The 19,432-nt window shown below is 36.9% G+C and overlaps 1 protein-coding gene across 1 annotated transcript in view; it reads right to left on the bottom strand.

Moving 5' to 3' along the window:
- Positions 1-489: 489 nt before the first annotated feature.
- The window catches only part of LOC134841995 (uncharacterized), a 32,094-nt gene continuing 13,151 nt past the window's right edge, over positions 490-19,432 (bottom strand). The window contains exons 6-14 of the mRNA XM_063858124.1: positions 11,774-11,959; positions 11,229-11,353; positions 10,433-10,791; positions 9,905-10,044; positions 7,958-8,069; positions 7,429-7,560; positions 6,974-7,124; positions 6,409-6,653; positions 490-3,266 (exon numbers count right to left, since the gene is read on the bottom strand). Of these exons, the coding sequence (XP_063714194.1) occupies positions 721-3,266; positions 6,409-6,653; positions 6,974-7,124; positions 7,429-7,560; positions 7,958-8,069; positions 9,905-10,044; positions 10,433-10,791; positions 11,229-11,353; positions 11,774-11,959 (3,996 nt within the window). The 3' untranslated portion in view covers positions 490-720. The remainder of the gene's footprint in view (positions 3,267-6,408; positions 6,654-6,973; positions 7,125-7,428; positions 7,561-7,957; positions 8,070-9,904; positions 10,045-10,432; positions 10,792-11,228; positions 11,354-11,773; positions 11,960-19,432) is intronic.

The following is a 19,432-nucleotide window of genomic DNA, read 5'->3' as shown; positions in this document are numbered from 1 at the left end:
TCGATTTAATTTTTCACCAAAGACAATAAACTGAACTTGAAAAGAAATCAAAAGTCAAACCGGGAAAAAAATTAGAGCCTAAACAAATTTCATGACTTTTCTTAAAGACCGAAAAAAAATGTCGCGACCTGTAGCATCTGAACTACGTTCATGGAATCTTAATAATTTGAACCCAACTTGAAAAAATTGGATCAATAAGTAGATAATTAATTCGCTTATTGTGGGGGTAAGACTCCAGTGCTACCCCCACTGGCATCATGCGTAGCTTCCCTCTTTATAGCCCAACCATTAAAGCTTCGGAAGAGAAAAACCTGCATAAGATCTTGAGACAGCTTCGGATCAGATTTACTACCTGCTTCGTTGCAAGAAAGCAATTGAAAATTTCACTTGAGCACGAAGATTCCAACAATCGACAACAACTTGGAAAACAATCGATTCAAAATTAACCATTGCCTTCAAAACTCAACCGAACTCAATGGCGACGAAAACTTTTGTCGGAATTCAAAATTGTATTGATGACTTCAGATAGACAATTGATCCACAAAATATCTATCATTCCCCGAAGGTAGGTACTTGGTTAACAAAAACAGTAGTTTTAAAAACAAAATAAATAGGCACTAAATAAAATGCCACCAAAAGCTCCTCAATTGCAATTAAAATAGGTTTACAAAACTATGTAAGCGAAGTTCTAAGTTCTAAGATTGGAATTCAATGCGAGCCTCAATTCTCCGGAGATTCGAGGTTAAAAATAGTTCGGAATTGCACATTAGGGTTTTGCTGTTGGTCTGAATTCAATTGACAGGGGTGACTGGCTCCTTGCTGATAGTTCAGCAACGCATTCTGTTGATGCATAATTGGACTCAATTGTTGGCTGTAGTTTTGTGGAAAATAAGCCGCATTTCCATTTACAGCCAACTGATATCCTGCTGAAAACTGCTGCGGGTGGTTGAATTGCGTAGTTTGGTTCGAACTAGGTTTCGCATTTTGTTGTAGGTTGGGTCTATGTTCAACCTTTCCAAGTGCCCCGCTGATCTTGAAGCCACTAGACTTCTTGGCGACAGTTGGCTGTTTGACTATTGATGACGTGGGCGTATTGGGCGAATAATTCATTTGCCTGAGAAGGTTTGAGTAATCGGGAACAGAACTAGGCGATGCATTATTCGGTGAATATTGATTAGCTCCCGAATTTTGGATCGGTGAAAGTTGGTTGGCAATCAAAATCTGACTTTCTAATGCCCGATTGTCTTGAAAAATTTGGTTATAACCCAAGTTATGTGCACCCAGCATCTGACTGAATGAAGTATTTGCGGCTCCCACAATTTGATTTGGCGAAAGCTGATTGGCTGCTGACATCTGACTAGTTGAAACTTGATTGGCTCCTGAAAACTGACTCCCTGACACATGGCTATGTGCAGTATTATTTTGGTTAGTGTATTTCTGATTCACTCCTAATTTCAATTTTGGAGATATTTTCTTGGAGGCGTTTTTCTCGTAGGCTAAAATCTCATTGGCTCTCATAACGTGACTGGGAGACGTGTTATTGGCTCCCAATTTTTGATTAGGAGATAACTGATTTGTTTTCAAATTCTGATGAGTAGTTCCCAGATCCTGGTTGACTCCAAAATTCTGATTTGGCGAGACTTGTTGGGATTCAAAGTTGTGGTTCGACCGTGAAGCTTGATTAGGAGAAACCTGACTAACTACGCGACCATTATTCAAACTTTTCCCCGGAGCGACAGATGATCTAGATGGCGTTGCATGTGCTTGAAGAGACATGAAATTCTCAAAACCTGGTAAACTTTGAACGTTGTCAACAGTTAAAGTATCATCCAGTTCCATTTTGGCATTCTTTTGAAACGAGGAACCATTTGCTAAATGGCCCAAGTTGTTCATGTAGATGTTTGCATTTTGGACACTGGGTGATTGTTGTCGAGATAAAATAGGCGATGACTGTTGATGACGCGGCGGGCTTTGCACTTTTTGCGAGGTCGCACTATTTTGCTGTTGCACCATTCTTTGGGCGATCATAGATTGTTCAACTGCCATTTCATTTCTTTCGCTATTTTTCATCATTTCAATTGATTTCATAATTTTGGAAAGGTCAATGTGACTAGCTATTGAACTCCCTTGTTCCACTTCTTCAATTCTTTGATTTTTAGCCGGGGGACTATTCAATGCAAACTGTTTACTCACACTTTCCAAACCCGTATTTTGAACCATACTACTCATGTTCGCCAAATAAACATTAGGACTCTCTGTATCATTTCCTGGTGATAAATGGTCAGAAGTTCCTTGCATCCCTGGGGGCGAATTCTTGATCGATGACCTTCTTTTGCTTCCTCTAGCTGTTGCCGATGATGACTCACTACCTCTTCGGCTAGCATTATTCGCATCAACTGTAAACTGTTTCTGACTATTGGCAACTGCAACACTTATCTGCTTTTGTAACTCACTAAGCTGGCTGATATAGTCATTATTCACTAAAGACTGATTTCCTATTGGGATCGAACTTACATCGCCGCCATTTTGAGTCTGAGATACACTCATTCTCGGAGGAGATAGCGATACATGTTTTACTAACTTCTCATAGCTATTTGTAGTAATAACATTATCACTCGGGCTAACTATTTCTATATTTCTAGAACCGTTCACTTTCGGAGAGATGTTACCATTGTTTCCATGTGGCTGTGTGAAAACATCACTTTTTCCTGCAGTCAAATTAAGAGTCGACCTTTTGATCACGTCTTCTTGTTTTTCACTTCCGTTGCACGTAGTTTGTCTATTTTGTTGTTTACTTGTACTCAATTCTGACATGATCAGCGAAGCTAGAGCGATGTCTTCATTTGAACTATCCAATGGGTTCTCGTTTTCTTCCTCTGTGTTCGCAACGATATTTGCACCCCCGTTGAAACTTGCAACTTGGCCATTAGAACCACCAGATTTCTGCTTAATCTGTTTAGCTTGAGATTGCTCGTTGCCACTCGACTTTTTCTTAACCTGAACATTAGACGTCACTTTGCTTGTTTTCACGGCATCTATTTTGGCGTTATTTGAGCTATTCTTTTCGTTTAGCAAACATTCGTTGCTTTTCTTGGCATCTTTAACCTGACCGGAGTCATCTTTCTTCTTGCCTTCGCCTATAGTTGAGGAAGTTTTAGCCCCGCCCACGTCTAATATTTTTGAGGATTTTGAGCTAGATTCTTGACTCTGAACGCCGAGCAGAAGCCGTGCTACTTGCAGCAGAGATTCAGAAGTTACTCCCCATTCTAAATAAGAAAACATCATTTTAAATTTTGTGACCCCTTTTAAAAATATCGATGCAATATACCAGGTTTTCAACATATTGTCTTAGTACCATGACAGCATAACTTGTTCATAGTTTCAACTAAGCACCAACGTTTTTTTACTTATTCGAGAAGTTACGCTTCCCATACAGCAGTGGGAAAAAAAACAGCTTACGTTCGGAAAATGATACCTTCTTTAAACAAGGAAATTTTTACTGACAGCGGGGTTCAAAACAGCAACTCTTTGCGGACCCATTTATGGTTCTGGATGCGAAACAAAGCAGATACCCGTTGAGCCGAAAAAAAAACGGTTTCATCAAAACTTGAAAATCAAAAAAAAAAGTTTTCAGATCCACCTCAAAACACCCACACAAAAACGCATTTAAGAAATTATTCTCTAAAACGACGCAATATGAGGCCAAAAAGCTTAAATATGTAGAAAGCTTTGAGGCCGATTCAAAAACAAAATGAAAATTTCAGAAAAACGGGTTTTTATTCAAATAATGCAGACATGCTCAAAATATTTCTATTGATTAACGAAATAATTAAACTATATATTGGAAGATAAGCTAAAAGTGGAGATTTAATTTAGTACCCGGCAGCAATACCCTTGCTTATCGCATAGGGCAATGATCAAAGGCATGATACTTGATCTTAACATTTGACACAGTTAATCACCAGTATTTGCTTTGTAAGCTAAAGTGATATGGGATCAGAGGATTGTCTCTCGCTCTTACTAAAAATTGTTTAGCTGACCGACCGCAAAATGTTGGATTAGGAGTTTCTCTCATTTAACCAAAAAAAATCAAGCATGGCGTACCACAAGGGTCAGTGCTTGACCAATTATTGTTTCTTATCTATACAAACGACCTGCCTAAGATTTGCAAGAATTCTAAACCTACTTTTTGCTGATGATACAGCTATCATTGATAGATCAATGAATGGCCATCTAAATAAGTATTTACCCGCCGAAACAAAGTTTAAATGCACCAGTCAATTAACATTGAATGGTTAAAAGGCTCTAACAGTTATTTTTTCCGAAATGTCATACATTAATCAACAAGAAAATTCCAAACTGTCCAGAAACTTGAGTATATCAAAATGAACACTTCTAAAATGAAAACATTTTGTCACAACAATTGCAGCGCAACAACATTTGCGAGTTAAGTTAAAAAAAAGGAGTTTCATACTATAACACAAGCTATGCTTGTGTAATAATGTTGATGAAATACTATACCAATTTAGCAAATTGGTTCAAAGAACTTTTTTGATAATATTTTTCTAGATAAACCAAAAACTGCATAAACTCATGTTTTGGGAAATTCATTTGTTTTTTATGTTGGTGTATTGCATTATTCTACAAGGACTACACATTTATAAACTAAACACGTGTGCGTAAACTAAACGCGTGTCTCAGATCCATTCATAGTGCTAGGTACTTAAGTTAGGTCTCAGTTCCTTTGGTCCCTGCCCCTAGACAAGCTCATCGGGAGTATATTTGAGCATATGCAGTAAGTAGAAGCATGAACACGTTTAAGAATCTGATGACTAAGTGCCAAGAATGATTTAACTTTTAGATCATTTGCAGCATCAAGATTCAATTTTTATTACTGAAAATTTTTTCCAATTTTTGTAGAAAATAAAAACATAGCCAACAGACAGCTGGAAAAGATTCAATGAACTCAATTAAACGGTTAAAAAACAGACTTGGTTGTTTTTTAAATTTCCTTTAAATTTAAACTTTCAAATTTTCTAGAAAAAATAGGTGGCCTGATGAAATTAACACAATTTGAGAAAACAGGAGCAATAAAAAAACGTTTCGTTATGAAATCTAAAAATCAAATTCCATTTTCCAAAATAGAAGTCGATCAAGTTTTTGGCGACTTTTACACTTTTGTTATTCGAAAGAGGAATTTACCTTTCTTTTACACAGAGGCGAAGTTGCACTTCGCATACACAAGCAAAATATGACCGATAACGCTGCTGAGAATAAGGTCTATGGAAAAGGAAAAAATTAAATGTTAATTAAAATAAAATGAATGGTAATTATGGCAAATAAGCTTCCTTCATCCACTTTGGCACTTTTTCCACGACGGATCAAATCTCCGCTTACGCGTTAATAGTCCGAAACATATCGCACATTATTTTCCCAAATTGACCAGAATGGCAATTTTCAACCCCCCCAAAATTCACGAAAAAAGATCACAGGTGAAATATCTTTATAAATTTCAGTTCAGGGCAACAATACCTTTTGACTGATATAAAAAATTCCGTCAAAATGGCTAGTTAAAAAGTCGAAATTTGTCAAAATAAAAAAACCACCCCTAGCACAAATATTCCGTTCCTTTCGATACGAAAGTCGGAACAAATAATAGTCGGTGTTAATATCCTTAGCATTGGCTGTACTTAATAGCTGGTTATTGATCAAAATAAACTTTCAAAATGAACACATTTTATCGCAACAATATTTGCGTCGCATCAATATTTGCGACTTAGGTTGGAAAAAAAATAGTTCATACTATTACACAAGCTATGCTTGTGTAAAAAAACGAAATGAACTGAAAAAAAAGAAACCAAAGTTCAAACCGCGAAAAAGTAAATTTGAGCGTGAAAAAATTTTGGACTTTGCTGAAAAAAATTCATCGCGACCTATAGAAGAGTCTGAACTACCTTCATGGACCCTTAAAAAATATGAAGTATTAGATATAGATGTTACTATGTACAGTTCCTTCACCCATCATTCGAACACGCTCTGATACTTTGAGAGTATTTAGAGTTAATTGATCGAAGATTTGATGTAAAAAAATTTTAATTGGATAAAATTTAAAAAACAGTATAATTGTTGCCATCTTTTATGTTCTTAATTGAATAATTTGAGTACATGATTATTTACTTGTTTATCAAGGGCCAATGTCTTAAGGGCACTGAGCCTAGTGTTGCTCCTAGACAGACAACATTTACCGATTAGAAACTTAGTTTGCTGTAAATGTCATTGATTTCTGCTGGAATTTATCAAATCTTATTTTAATTTCATAGTCATTACTTCTCTACACTTACGAGTAAAATGCAAATCAATTTGATTATTTAACTACTTCTCATATATACCACGGATGTCAAAGCTCACCACTTTTCTTCGCCTTTGTCTCCGTTTCCCCACTTGCATCCTGTGCTTCAGTTCCCATTGCTTCATCTTTACCAGTAGTATCCACTCCGCCCGATGGTGTAGTAGCAGTTGGGGGTTTGGGAGGCGCCCAGAAAGGAAGCAGTTTGCGAGAGAAGTACCTTTTCAGCACAAGGTCTCTGGAACCGTGAATCGCCTCAACGTAGTAAGTCTTCAGATAGTGCTCCAGTAGTTCTTTCAAAGCCTCCCTAAAACCCTCTATGTTTTCGAAAAAACCACTAAATTTCTTAAACCATACTCGATTACCAAATATATATTTCAACAATCTTTAATCTTTATTTCATAATAAAATTGAAAGACTATAAAATATTCAAGATCTTTATGAAGAAGTTCATTATTAAAATTCTAGTTATAGCATGCAATCAACGAATGGTTGAGTTTGAATGACAAGTAATATTATGGGATTTCAAGAGATGAAGAAGTTCATTACTAAAATTCGTATTCAATTAGCATGCAAGCAACAAATGGCTGAGTTTGATTGACAAGTAATAATCGGAGATGAACTGACTTGAACTGTTTGGAGTATGTGAACTTCTTCTGGGGCATGTCTGGGTCTGATTGGGTGGCGACCGAGTGCGCGAATTGGGGTCTCTTCTCCATCAACTGCTTCACTTTCTTATCATAGAACCTCTGCTGGATCACCAGATCACGCGCAGTTACTGAAAACACAAAACAATCAAAATAGAATAACATGCAGAAATCTTAATGATCATTCGACTTACAACAAACAGAGATACCCTTTGGTTTGTTCCAGCAGACCCAAGAAAATAAAAACTGTTTTTTTTTTCACACAAAATCAAGTACCAAAAATAGCACACCCTACAAGATCGAAGAATATTTCACATCAGGGTCATTTTAGCCGTCGGGCTGACTCCAAAAAGATACTTAGAAAGTAACTTTTGTAGCTGAGAAAAGTTGTTTACTGGATATCCAAATCAAGCAACATCAATTTGGATTACTGACCTTTCTCTAGCTGTTGGACAAGTTCTCTGGTTCGAGTAGTGGCGGCTGCCCTGGCTCCAGTCAATCTGGCCTTGAACAGTTCCCTGCTACTCACACTGTCCAACTGGGATGTGATCAGCTGCTCACAATTCCCTACAAAACCATCACCCAAATAACTTCAATATAAATTTGCAAAAATTATTTCAGCAAGATTCGAGCTTCAGATTTTCACAAGGAAATGGCTATATTGAAAAATTATCAAAAATAAAATCAGTATTTATTCGCAGGACAATCTATATGAGTTGCCCTGTGTCTCTATACATTATACAAAACTCAAAGTCAAAATTCCCCTCCATGTCGAGTAAAATAAAGAAGACAACTGAAAGAAATATATCATCGATTCTCCAGTTAATTTTCTACTTCTTTTTCGTTTAGTAACTGAAAATGAGAGCACGCGAAATTAGCGTTTCATTCAAAACCGAGCTTTGGAACTCAAAAATAGCGTAAATAGTAGAGTGGAAATTACATTCTGTAACTAGTCTAGAAGTACCTTTGACTTTCCTGTAGTACTGGAGGGCTAGAATGTGTGGGAACAGGAGTGGGGCATGTCTGTCCACCACCTGCATTTGCTTCTCCTCATCCCCCTCACACTTCCTGTAGTTCTAAACACGACACAATTAATTGCACAAATAACCTTCACTCACTAACCCTGTGCGGAAGGGCGAGCAGAGAGTTCAACTCTACGTTTGATCCTACTAAAATGGTTACAACTGCGCTTAAATTAATCATCCTTAGTGCAGGCGTAGCTGATGCCCTGTTAGCCTCCTATGATATCAAGCAGGTACCCTACTATTCTTAAAATTTTATTAAATTATACTTTTTTGAAAATAAATGGAATTCAAATCGTTGTTTTGGCTCTTTTCCACTCCCCCAATACGAGACCAAACTGTGCACTGGATAGGCGCACAATTTGGTGCCTGCAGGTCAGTGGAAACCAGAGACAAGCTATTAAAAATGGTCCAAATTTAAGTGGATTCCAGGGGGGGGGCGTAAAATTAATCCCCTTTAGAGCAAGCGTAACTGACTGTTAGCTTCCTATAGATAGATATAGGCTCATATAATACCACGCTGTTCACCTATCATTCCTAAATGAGTTTAAACGGTTTTATTGAGTACATTGAGTATCATTACTCGAACGGGTATCAATCGTTTCTCATTTTCTATGAGTTAACCGAATGGGTTTCTTCAATACGTTCGATCAGACTTTCTATCTATTTCAAACAAAATTAAAAAGGTAAAAGTCGAGCAATTGCATATCACTGAATTCAAGAACCAATAGTTCCTAGGTTTTCTGGAGTTCTAACTTTGAGTTTACCGCCAATCGCCACAAGGTTTTCGTATAAAAACGTTTAATCGTATAACTTGAATCAAAATCCTTAGTAAACTACAGCAATCTATCATGAGTTCTAACACGGAGGCCAAGCTGTAATTCGTAAATACTAGCAAAAACGGTTAAAAGAAATTTCAAAATTAAAAATAGATGGCCAACACACAGCTGGAAAATTGTCAATTAACTCATAGAAACCAAAAAATGATTTTTTTTCTTTCTGAAATCTATTGTCGAATTTTGAGTTTCAAAGAAAATATATCAACATATAGATCATTAAAAAACTTCAAGAATTTTTTTTATATGAGTGTTTTGAAAACAGCCAGCTAATTAGAGAAAACTGGATCGATAGGTTAAATTTCTATTTCCACTCCAAAAACTAAAATCTAATTTCGATACCTCAAAATTGTTTTTTTTTGCAGGACATGCTTCGCACTTTCGTCAAAAACTTCTTGTAACACCCAAATTGGATCCACGATAGCTATAAAAGTAGACTGCATTATTTGGAAACTAAACTGATATAGCTTAAGCCGATAGCATTAAGCCGCAAAATCATCAGCAGAAAACTTATTTCAAATCGCGAACATAGCCAACAGACAGTTGGAAAAGAGTCAATGACCGCAAGAGAACATTCTTGTTTTTTTTTTTAAAAGTAAAATAACTTCCAATGAAAAAATGTCCTTAAAGCTCTTTGAATTTCGGGAACAATTTAGGACTGGAAACTAACACAATTACAGAAAACTGAATCAATAGAATAAATTTTTATTTCGCTGGGAAATCTGATAACTAAATTCCACTTTCGAAACTAGAATTCGATCACGTTTTGCTCGACACTTTTGCTGCTCGATAGTCGAGTTTGCCGTCTTTTAACAAAGAAAATGAACTTAACCTAAAAAGAAATAAGATGTCAAAACCTAAAAAAGTAGACTTGAGCATCGACAGATTTTATATCTTTTCCTGAAACAAAAAAAAAGAAAAAAATCATCACGGCTTAAATGAGAGTCTGAACTAATTTCATCGACTCATCAAGTTATTTTATGATTGATTTCTTTTGAATTTCGAGCTCTATAAGACAGAAATGCATGAAACTGTACTCATTTTAGACTGCACCTGTATGAATAGTTTGATTTTGCGTCTGGACAGAGTGGGTATGCTTCGGAGGTAGTCCTCGAACTCGGAGGAGGCCTTCGTCTCCCTAATCAGACTGAGAGGCATCAGGTCCTCATCACACTGCTGTGGCATCTGTGGCCCTGATAAGAGATCTCATCTATTAGGATGTGTACTGCATTATTGAAAATACCAATAAAATGAATTAAATTTAGGGAAATGAATTGAATTGAACTTTACTCGTCCTGCATTGGAAATTTTAAATATTTTGAAACTAGAAGTCGATTGCGTTTTTTGTCACCTTTACACTTTCGCTGTTCGATAGTAGAGTTTGCCCTCCTTTCAACAAAGGAAATAAACTGAACTTGAAAAGAAATCAAAAGTCAAACCACAAAAATGTAACTTTGAGCCTGAACTAAATTTAAGACTTTTCCTGAAAACGAAAAAAAAAACTGCAAACTATACAATGAGTCTGAATAACGTCCATCGACTCTTAAAAATTCTGAAAAATTTTGATTTAACTTCACTTACATTTTGCTACATCTTTTGACATTTTCCCCGCTGTGTTTTGCTTCTTGGATCCATTCACACTACTTATACTTGAAACATTCTTGTTGTCAGCCTCCGCTCGTATGAGGGATGCTAACGAACAAGAGTCGTCGCCCGAGTCGTGCTTCGGTTCCGGCCGACAACTACTTCCATCATTTCGATCGTCCTCGTCTGCTTCATCTTCGGTTTGGGAAAGAATTATTACGCTTTCCTTATCTTGTGAGTTAGGAATACTAGATACTTGGGAGCTTGTTAGGTTGCTACTGGCCGCAGAAATAGCATCCGTCTGTGCTGCTGTAATGGCCGCTGCTGCTGCATTTGCAAGACGCCGCTCTTGCCGTCTAAAAAGACAGTTGCTCCACATACGATAGCATTAATCTGCTCGACAACTTGTAATTTAAATCAAATACAACTTTAACCGTGATTGAACCTACATTATACACTTAAAAGCTCAACTAAAAATTTATGCGTTGTCATAAATGAGCAGGTGTATCACTTTTTTTTGGGGCGGACGAAGCTTTTAAATCAGAAGGTATGCTCGTTCTATAGGATACAAAATTCGAATACCAAATAGTCAACAGAAAGTTGATGAGTTTTTGTTCGAGAAAAGTTACAAATGAACTGATGCAAATGAGAAAAAAACGTAGTTTTTTATTAATTTTCTTTCGAATTCCGTAGAAATTAGATGAAGTAAAAGATCTTTTAGTTTCAAGCATATATTGTTATGGACTCTATTTTATATCAAAATGACCCAATTTTAAAAAAAAGTGAGTCATACTTTTGTTTTCTGAATGCATTGAGAGCCTTCTTCATCTGATCCACAGTCCTCTGAGGGAAGTGGAGTCTCTGCACCTCCTCCCAGTCATTCTTCAGTCGCCGCAATCCCTGTCGCAGTGCCTTAACCTGCATAACAACACAAAACCATGAGAGGCCTCTAACACGAAGGTCGTGGTTTCGAATCCCACTTCAATCACGGTTGGAGTGGTCCCAGTATCACCCGCCTCCTCAACAACAAACAAAACCACCACTCATTCCACGCAGAAACAAACATTGTGCAAGTTGAGCAGAATGTTCCGACCTCAATACTTTTTTTTGAAAAAAAAACTACCAACATCGGATTGGATTACATAGGATTAAAATGATATCCAGTTGCGAAATTAGAGATTAATTCACTTCTGTGATACATTCAATTTAAAAATTTAGGGTCTTTTTCGTCCGCAAGCGAAATTCTGTACCAGTCGGACGATTGAAACAGAAAATTTACTTATAAAAACTTTCAGCCGGGTGAAAGGAAAAAGAATCAAAGTTTGATATCCTTGTCACCTGTGTTTCAGTCCAGTCCTCATAAACATAGTTAGGCACTGTTGGGAGACCAGACCCATCTACTTTTGCTGCAGCTTTCCCTCCCCCAGCGAGGTGAGATCTGGCAGCAGTCGAGACACTGTCCCCCTCTGAAGCCTCTAGGCTGCCAGTGTTCTGTTTCTTCGAAATCACAATCTCAGATATATCCTGTAAAAGCAAAAAAGAAATTAGTCAAATACTTTGACTGAAAATATCCTTATTGTGATTGCAGTAACCGCACTATTGCTAAAATACAACCATAGCTTGTTAAACCAATGTCAGTTTCGAACGCTTTTGTGCTGCTCTAGAGAGCATTGGAAACAGGAAACAGTCAAGACATCTTAGCAATAACCGTCTGTTTAGTCCATGATTCCATTGCTTCTCGGAAACGTCGCAATTTTTCTTTACAAATGAATCAAAAATCATAGCAGAGCAAGAAAAAATTTGCTTTTCAAGGTCATAAAAGTCACCTCGCAGTCAAATTTCTTTTCCAAATCTAAAAACTAATCTACCAAAAACAAATCTACCAAAAACAATCAACGACAACACAAACCAAGAAGAAAAAGAAAACGCTCAACAATGACTTCGGGTGGATCCGGTCAAACTTTTTCGTCCAATCTCAACTATTTCTCAGACGAGGGGGAGCAAGGGAAAAAATCTAGAGGTGCGGGGCATTTCTTGGCGAAGAAGGCGAAAAAGTGGAAAAAGAGTTTGGGGAGAAAGATGCGCCGCATGTCCTACACGCCTTACCCAGGCCCATACAACTTCAACATGCCAAGAGGCAAGTCATCCTTTCAAATAACTGCTTGCAGTATCTTATTTATTATTTATTCTCATCTATGTTTGTGTGACTGTAAGCCCAGAATGGTATAAAGCGGAATCTAAGAACAATACAACAATAATTGCTTTTATGAACAGCTTACCCTTCATTATAACCATTAGCTTGTAATATCATGCGTTTCAATCATAATTTTACAAGTTCAAAAAGGCGAATTTCCATTTTAAGCCTCAAAATAACTAACTCAGACCGCTGTTTCAGGTTTATTATCAATTGCTCTTTATTGCAGGGGACTTGGTGCCGGACACTCTGGATTATAATTTACCGAGTAGCCAGAAGAAGACTCGCGAGTGGTTCGACAGCAAATACCCCGAGGGATATCCAGACTACGACTTCCGGTATGAACACAGCACCGGCAGTCTTCCTTACCCACCGGTAAATATTATATTGAGAGATACCAAATTTAAGATTTTTCCTTGAAACAGAAATTTAAAGCCACGAGCAATCTATTTTCTCATTAACTTTTTTTTTCTTCTTCGATCATGTTGTAAGTACAAAACTATGCTTCAACGAAATGAGTTTTTCCTGAAAAAAAAGCCACGCGACCTTATTAGGTGAAAAATCACTTGACTGATCAATTTTTCACTTCACTCATTAACACCTAAAGTAAATCTACGCCTTCCTTTCCAGAGCTCCCCCTTGGACGCCGCTTGGGGGTGGGAGGCCGAAAAAGAGAAGTGGGAGAGGAGAGTGATAGAAAGGGAGACAGCTCAGTTGAAGAAGGAGCCTGACTACTTCAAGAAAAGACTGCACGAGATGAAAACTGTGTGTGATAACCACGCACAGGCTAACCAAGTGTCACTGGCCGACATATTCAACCCACCATTAAGTCAGTTAAAAACTAAACCGTTCCGTTATATCGCCCCAAAAACGTTTAAAAAAGAACGTTGTACCAGCTTCTGTTTATCATGAACCTTCAGCTTTCCCTAATATGATTTATTTTCAACCAATAAAATTCAAGCATTATGAGCCAATGTTCAGTGCAACAGAAGCATCAAATATGGGTCATTAACCCTGCACGATCTACTTTAGCCACACAACATTTGGGAACTATGATACGGGTCCACGAGTAATTTTTTGCTGCCATATTTCATGACTAACAAAAAAAAAGTTCTCAGAAAAAACTGCTTGAAATGAAAAAAAAAAGACAAATCGGACCGAAAATGTTAAATTACTATCTTAAATTGACAAAAGAAATCAGGAAAAAAAAACCAAAAACACCGAATTCGTAATAACTGTTGTCGACTTCAAGAATATATTTATTGCTGGAAGAATTTCATCGAAAAATCTCTTTATTTACAGGCCAAGTCGGCACCTCGCAGGAATTGGGCGAGGCCTACTATCAGTGGTATGAGTACAAGGACAAGTTTGACGAGGAAAAACGAGCGAGGAAAGAGGAGGCGAGACGACGTCAGGCAGAGGGAAGTGTCCCTTATGACACCTCAGGGCCATCTACTTCTAGAGGAGTTGGGAATGTCACTGAACACATGCAGAGTATGCAGTTAAGAGATGGACAATAAACTATTGTCAGCTGAATGATTGTTTCAACTAATTTTTGTTCACTGAAGCATACGTCTTGGAAATATTGTGACAAAAACTAATGTTTGTAAATAAACGTTGCTGAATTTTTTTTTCTCCCCACAGAGCTGTGGTGCACATCGCAAATACACGCAAAAGATTACACCAATTAAAAAAATTACAAACTTATTTACAAAAAAATTGAAACTACTAGCAAAAAATGATTAATTTTTCGGATAGCAGTGCATTAATCAGATCAAAAAGCTTACCTACATTTAATTTAGAATGTTCTGTGCTGGTTTATTTGCAGCCTACGGTACAAGTTAATAGTAAACTGGTTACAAGGAGCGCATTGATTTGGCATCTTAGTTACTATGACAATATTCAAAACTGAGAAAAAATTATCATGTCTTATGTTAGAATTCAAAATCAAAACATCAAATCTTTCAGATAGTATCAAAAGTGAGAGTAAATAAACCAGTAAAAGTTTCAACCAACCGAAAATGCGCAGAGTACATAAGCCGAAATTTACGTCATATGAATGAAATTTGCATGAATTTCGTAGCTGTTATATAATTGTTACATAGGTATTATAAAACAACTGTGTATTTTTGACACTGGTATTTTATACAATAGTCTGCATTACCTCCATCGACTATAAATTATCGCTAGGTTATATGCATATACTGTAACAAGGATACCCGGTTACTGTGCAAGTAGCACAGAATGTTCCGACCGGTCTTAAAAAATACAAGAATATTTCTTCAAATCATTGTCGTTTTTTTTTGGCGTGGTATGATAAAAGGAGCTGAACAAAAAAGCTGGGGATTTTGTATTTTCGACAGCCATACTAAAATAAGCAAATTGAAAAGCAATTTTTGTAGAAAATTTACTAGGAAAACGAAAAACATCAAAAAATTGTTTTTGATGTTTTTTTGAATGTTTGAAAACTTTGATTCCAAAAAGGTGCTAAATACTCAAAAAAAAACTAACGTTATTCAAGTAAAACAAAATTAAGCTTTCATTTTGAACTAAGTTATTGTAAGCTTATAAGCAACTGAAATAAGACTGCTCACTCGCTTTATTCGCTCGAAATAAGACGAAAAATCAAGAGTTTCAAACCGGTTTTTCTGGACACTGGGAAAAATTTTTTGAAATTTTAAAATATGGTTCGAATCACGACTGTAAGGGCTTTAATATCATATATTCTTTAATGCCCATTCCGATCATTTTGTGCTACCTGCTTTTGCGTGGAAAACATAAAAAACTAAAACAGACCCGAATACATAGTTCCTACCCGTTTTCAATGGTCGTAACAATAAAACTGGACACTGATTTTGATCAAAAATACGCGACAAAGATTGAAAAGGCGAACTCGTCAGATAACGCAATCTGTTGATTGTGTATTCAGTTGTCAAGTTACTAAATCTGGATCTACTTACCAATCGCCCTCCCTTTGGTACCTACTAAAGAATTATCACCCCCATAAATAAAAGCAGTGAAATAGCACAAAAGCGTTGCATTTAAAATTTGAGTTTTGCTGCTGCAATCTGGTTTGTCAAAAATTTGCTAACTTAATCTACTTCACCATTGCCTCCCACCTTTCTTGAAGGGGGCAATTGGTAAGTAGATCACTAAATCTATTCGGTCATACCAGGGGATTTTCTCGAGGGGGGTTTGGGGGATTTTTATTTGGGTGCCTTTTTTTAAGTCGACCAAATTGATTTTCCGAGCTCTCCCAAATCACTAAAACTTCCCTGTTTTGGCCGAAAATTTTGAATAAAGAGGCCAAAATAGCGTTTTTAGACCTCTATTGAAAAATTTCACCAACAATTTTTTTTGCGCGCGTTTCCCGTCAACATTAATATATATTGGCGCCAAAGGCCTTTAAAAAAATTTAGGGTCACTCGGCCAAAATAGTTTTCATAAAAAGTTCCAAAAGAGGGTCGGCAGGGGGTCGAATCCTTGAGGGGGGCGTAGGCCCCTCCCCCATTAAACCCGCCTCTGGGTCATACCATATCTACGGATCTAGGATGCGTGCATAAGCATTTCGGCATAGTTTCAAACCAAGGGTCAAACCGAGAAATACGGGCATCGAACAGTGTGGAAACTATTACTGTACTCGGGCTACAGCAGAACTTTTTTCACAATTTTGACTATTATTCAAAACAATTGCAACAAATTGTATCATATCATATTAAAAATTTGTTTGATAAAAATTTCCACTTCATTGAACAAAACAATTGCTGAAAACTATTTATTGAGGCTTATACCAATAATTCTCTCATAACATGTTTCTGTGGCGAAATTATAATCTTAAACATGTTATCAGAGCATTTAATTGTATTTTCGGATATCGGATTTTTACTCAATTCACTCTTGATTTTAAAATATGCATCGTGTCTCTCTCAATATTGACCATTCGGCATTTTTATTGGCTGCAAAAGAGCATAGTTTTTTGCCTAGCAACATTCAGTTTTCAAATTTCAAACATACAGGCGAAGCGGAGCTTCCTACCACTTAGAATAAAATCGAAGAAAACGAAAACGACCCAATATGAATTCACTGAGTAAATAAAAAACATACTGAGCCGAAAAAAAAGCTTTAGACGGATATTTAATAAGCTATTATGCTCAAATTTTGTCTGTGGTGGTAACGAGACCAAAGGATAAGACAAGTCCAAGAAATGAGTAAGTCGTGTGAACAAAATTATTTACGGAAAAAAATATAGTACCCGGTTGCAATACACTTGCTATCGCAAGTATAAAAACAGTCACGAAACACGCCAAACAACATTAAATTAAATTTTCAGTTATTACCAAGCGGCCACTCACCGACAATACGTGGAAAGAAGCCCATTAAATCGAAAACTGAAAAAATGCCATAATAAATTGTCATAAAAAATTTGAGCATCTAAGTTTTAAATCTTTAAACTTTTGCAACACACACTATCTAAACTGAAAAAAAAACAACCAATTTTGCCCTGGAAGCGAAACAAAAAAAGGCAACTAACACGAAAAAAATCAGCCAAAACCAGTAAGGCAGAATAAGACTGAAAAGCAAAAAAAGAGGAAAATCAAGGCTATTAGGTTTAGAAATTACAGGAGCAAATCAAAAACACTAGCATATATGATGAAAGTTGCTGACAGTACAAGATTAATTCTCGATATGACAAGTTAGCCGACAAAACAGAGCGACAAACGAAAGGCCCCGAAACAAATTATCAATTTCAATTATATTGAAAAAAAAACAAGGTCCGGCTAATTAAGGGAGACCCCAAGAATGCGATCTTCTTCGACTTGGGAAAATTATCCCGCAAATACATTGAAAGGCGGTTAAATACTATGCAGTAAATATTTAAGGCACGTGTTTTAAAAAGCAACAAAAAAATAACAAAGCAACAAAAAATAACAAAAACAATAAACAAAAAACTGGATAATTACCTTAAATAGCCTAAAAAAAAACTAAGAAACTAAGGGATCATGTCCGGCTATGCAGGCAGAACACCCAGGAGTGCTGCTGATAGCGAAGATGACAGATTGGATGATCTGATGACAAATTGGTACAATGGCTCCTCCTCTCCAACCGCACACTCTTTTCAGGACATGGACTCGGAGGCACTTGAGAGACAGGAAGACTACTTGGTAGAGAGGGCTAACCAAGTGAGGAAGATGAGACAAGGGGGACGGATGAGCAGAATGTTCAATAGGGTGAGCTATCCAGGGTCATACGGGATGGGGCTGCAGAATCAGAGTAAGTCATTCCGCTAATATATCTGTCTTGAAAACCATCCAAGCCCATTTATGACAAAAATAGCTTTGCAACTCTGCTGATGTTTACATAACCAAATGCCTTGTCAGATACTTTCGACAAAATCCCGCTTGAAACAATTTCTAGCATTGCGGCTACCGTTTATTAGGTCCCTATCTCTCAGACCCTGACGGAAACGTGAACTACACTTCCAAATGGCTTAAAGGACATTGCAAAACCCCAGAGCAGTACAAGGAAAAACTTGGACGCTGGCAAGATGCGGTCGCTTACTCCCAGGTGACACAAGCGCATAAACCGAGGTGGCTCCAGGACCGGAGGCACTGGGTCGCCATGACTGGCGTCAAAAATGACAGATCCAGTGGGTATTCGGGATTCCACGAAGCTGAGAGAAATGTTCCCTTACGCACAGGCAGAGAAAAGTTAGACAACGAGTCATTTCTGCAGATTTGAGAGAATTTGTGTTAAAATCTGGTGTCTAGAGGAATGAAGCGGTATTTATAAGAAAAATTGCATAATTCCTGTTCGATATTTTCATATTACCTGTTCGGTAATATAAAAATATTTGGGATTTGGTTGTTTTCTTTTTTGAGACGCTTTAGAAAAACTTCACTTTTCTCGAAAAAATTAGTTTAAAAGTGGTACCAATGGAAAGATCGCCCACTCATCTGAGAAGACTGCCCACTCGTTACCATACTTCACTGTCTATCTGAGATTTTTCTTTTAATTTTCCCAAAACTAACTAGCCAAATCTGAAGTTTTCTTTTTCCCAAAACTACATTGCCAAGTCTGAAAACTTTTCATTTTCCCAAACTACCAGCCAAATCTAAAATTTTTTCATTTTCCCAACACTGTCCTGCCAAATCTAATGTTTTTCTTTTTTTCCCTATCCTGCCAAATCTGAGATTTTTTCATTTTTCAAAACTATCCTGTCATATCTGAGATTTTTCCATTTTCTCAAAACTACATTGCCAAATTCGATATTTTTTCATTTTGGAAAATGAAAAAATCTTGGATTTGGCAATGTAGTTTTGGGAAAATGAAGTTCTTTTCCAGTTCCCCCCTTTCAAATTCAGTTTTGAAAAGTCTATTTAACGTTTTCATAATGCAATGAAATTTGGCGTGGTGAACAAATCGACAATTCTGAACAGATTTTTTCTTCATACTTTACAGCGTAACATCACGCATTTAGCCATAATAACACGTAAATCGGTATTTTGAAAGGGGGAAACTGGAAAAGAGCTCATTTTTCCCAAAACTACATAGCCAAATCCCAGATTTTTTCATTTTCCCAAAACTACATTGCCAAATCTGATTTTTTTCTTTTTCCAAAAACTATCATTCCAAATCTGAGATTTTAAATATTTTCAAAACTACATTGCAAAATGAGATTTTTTCATTTTCCCAAAACAACCCAATCAAATCTGAGAATTTTACATTTTCCCAAAACTACACTGTCAAATCTATGATTTAGAGTAGAGTCCAACCAAAAAAACGGGTTGTTGGAAGCTCGGCTC

This window comes from Symsagittifera roscoffensis, chromosome 3, assembly GCF_963678635.1.
Source record: "Symsagittifera roscoffensis chromosome 3, txSymRosc1.1, whole genome shotgun sequence".
Lineage (NCBI taxonomy): Eukaryota > Metazoa > Xenacoelomorpha > Acoela > Convolutidae > Symsagittifera > Symsagittifera roscoffensis.
The sequence above is the reverse complement of the archived record's forward strand: the minus strand, read 5'-3'. Positions and strand labels throughout refer to the sequence as shown.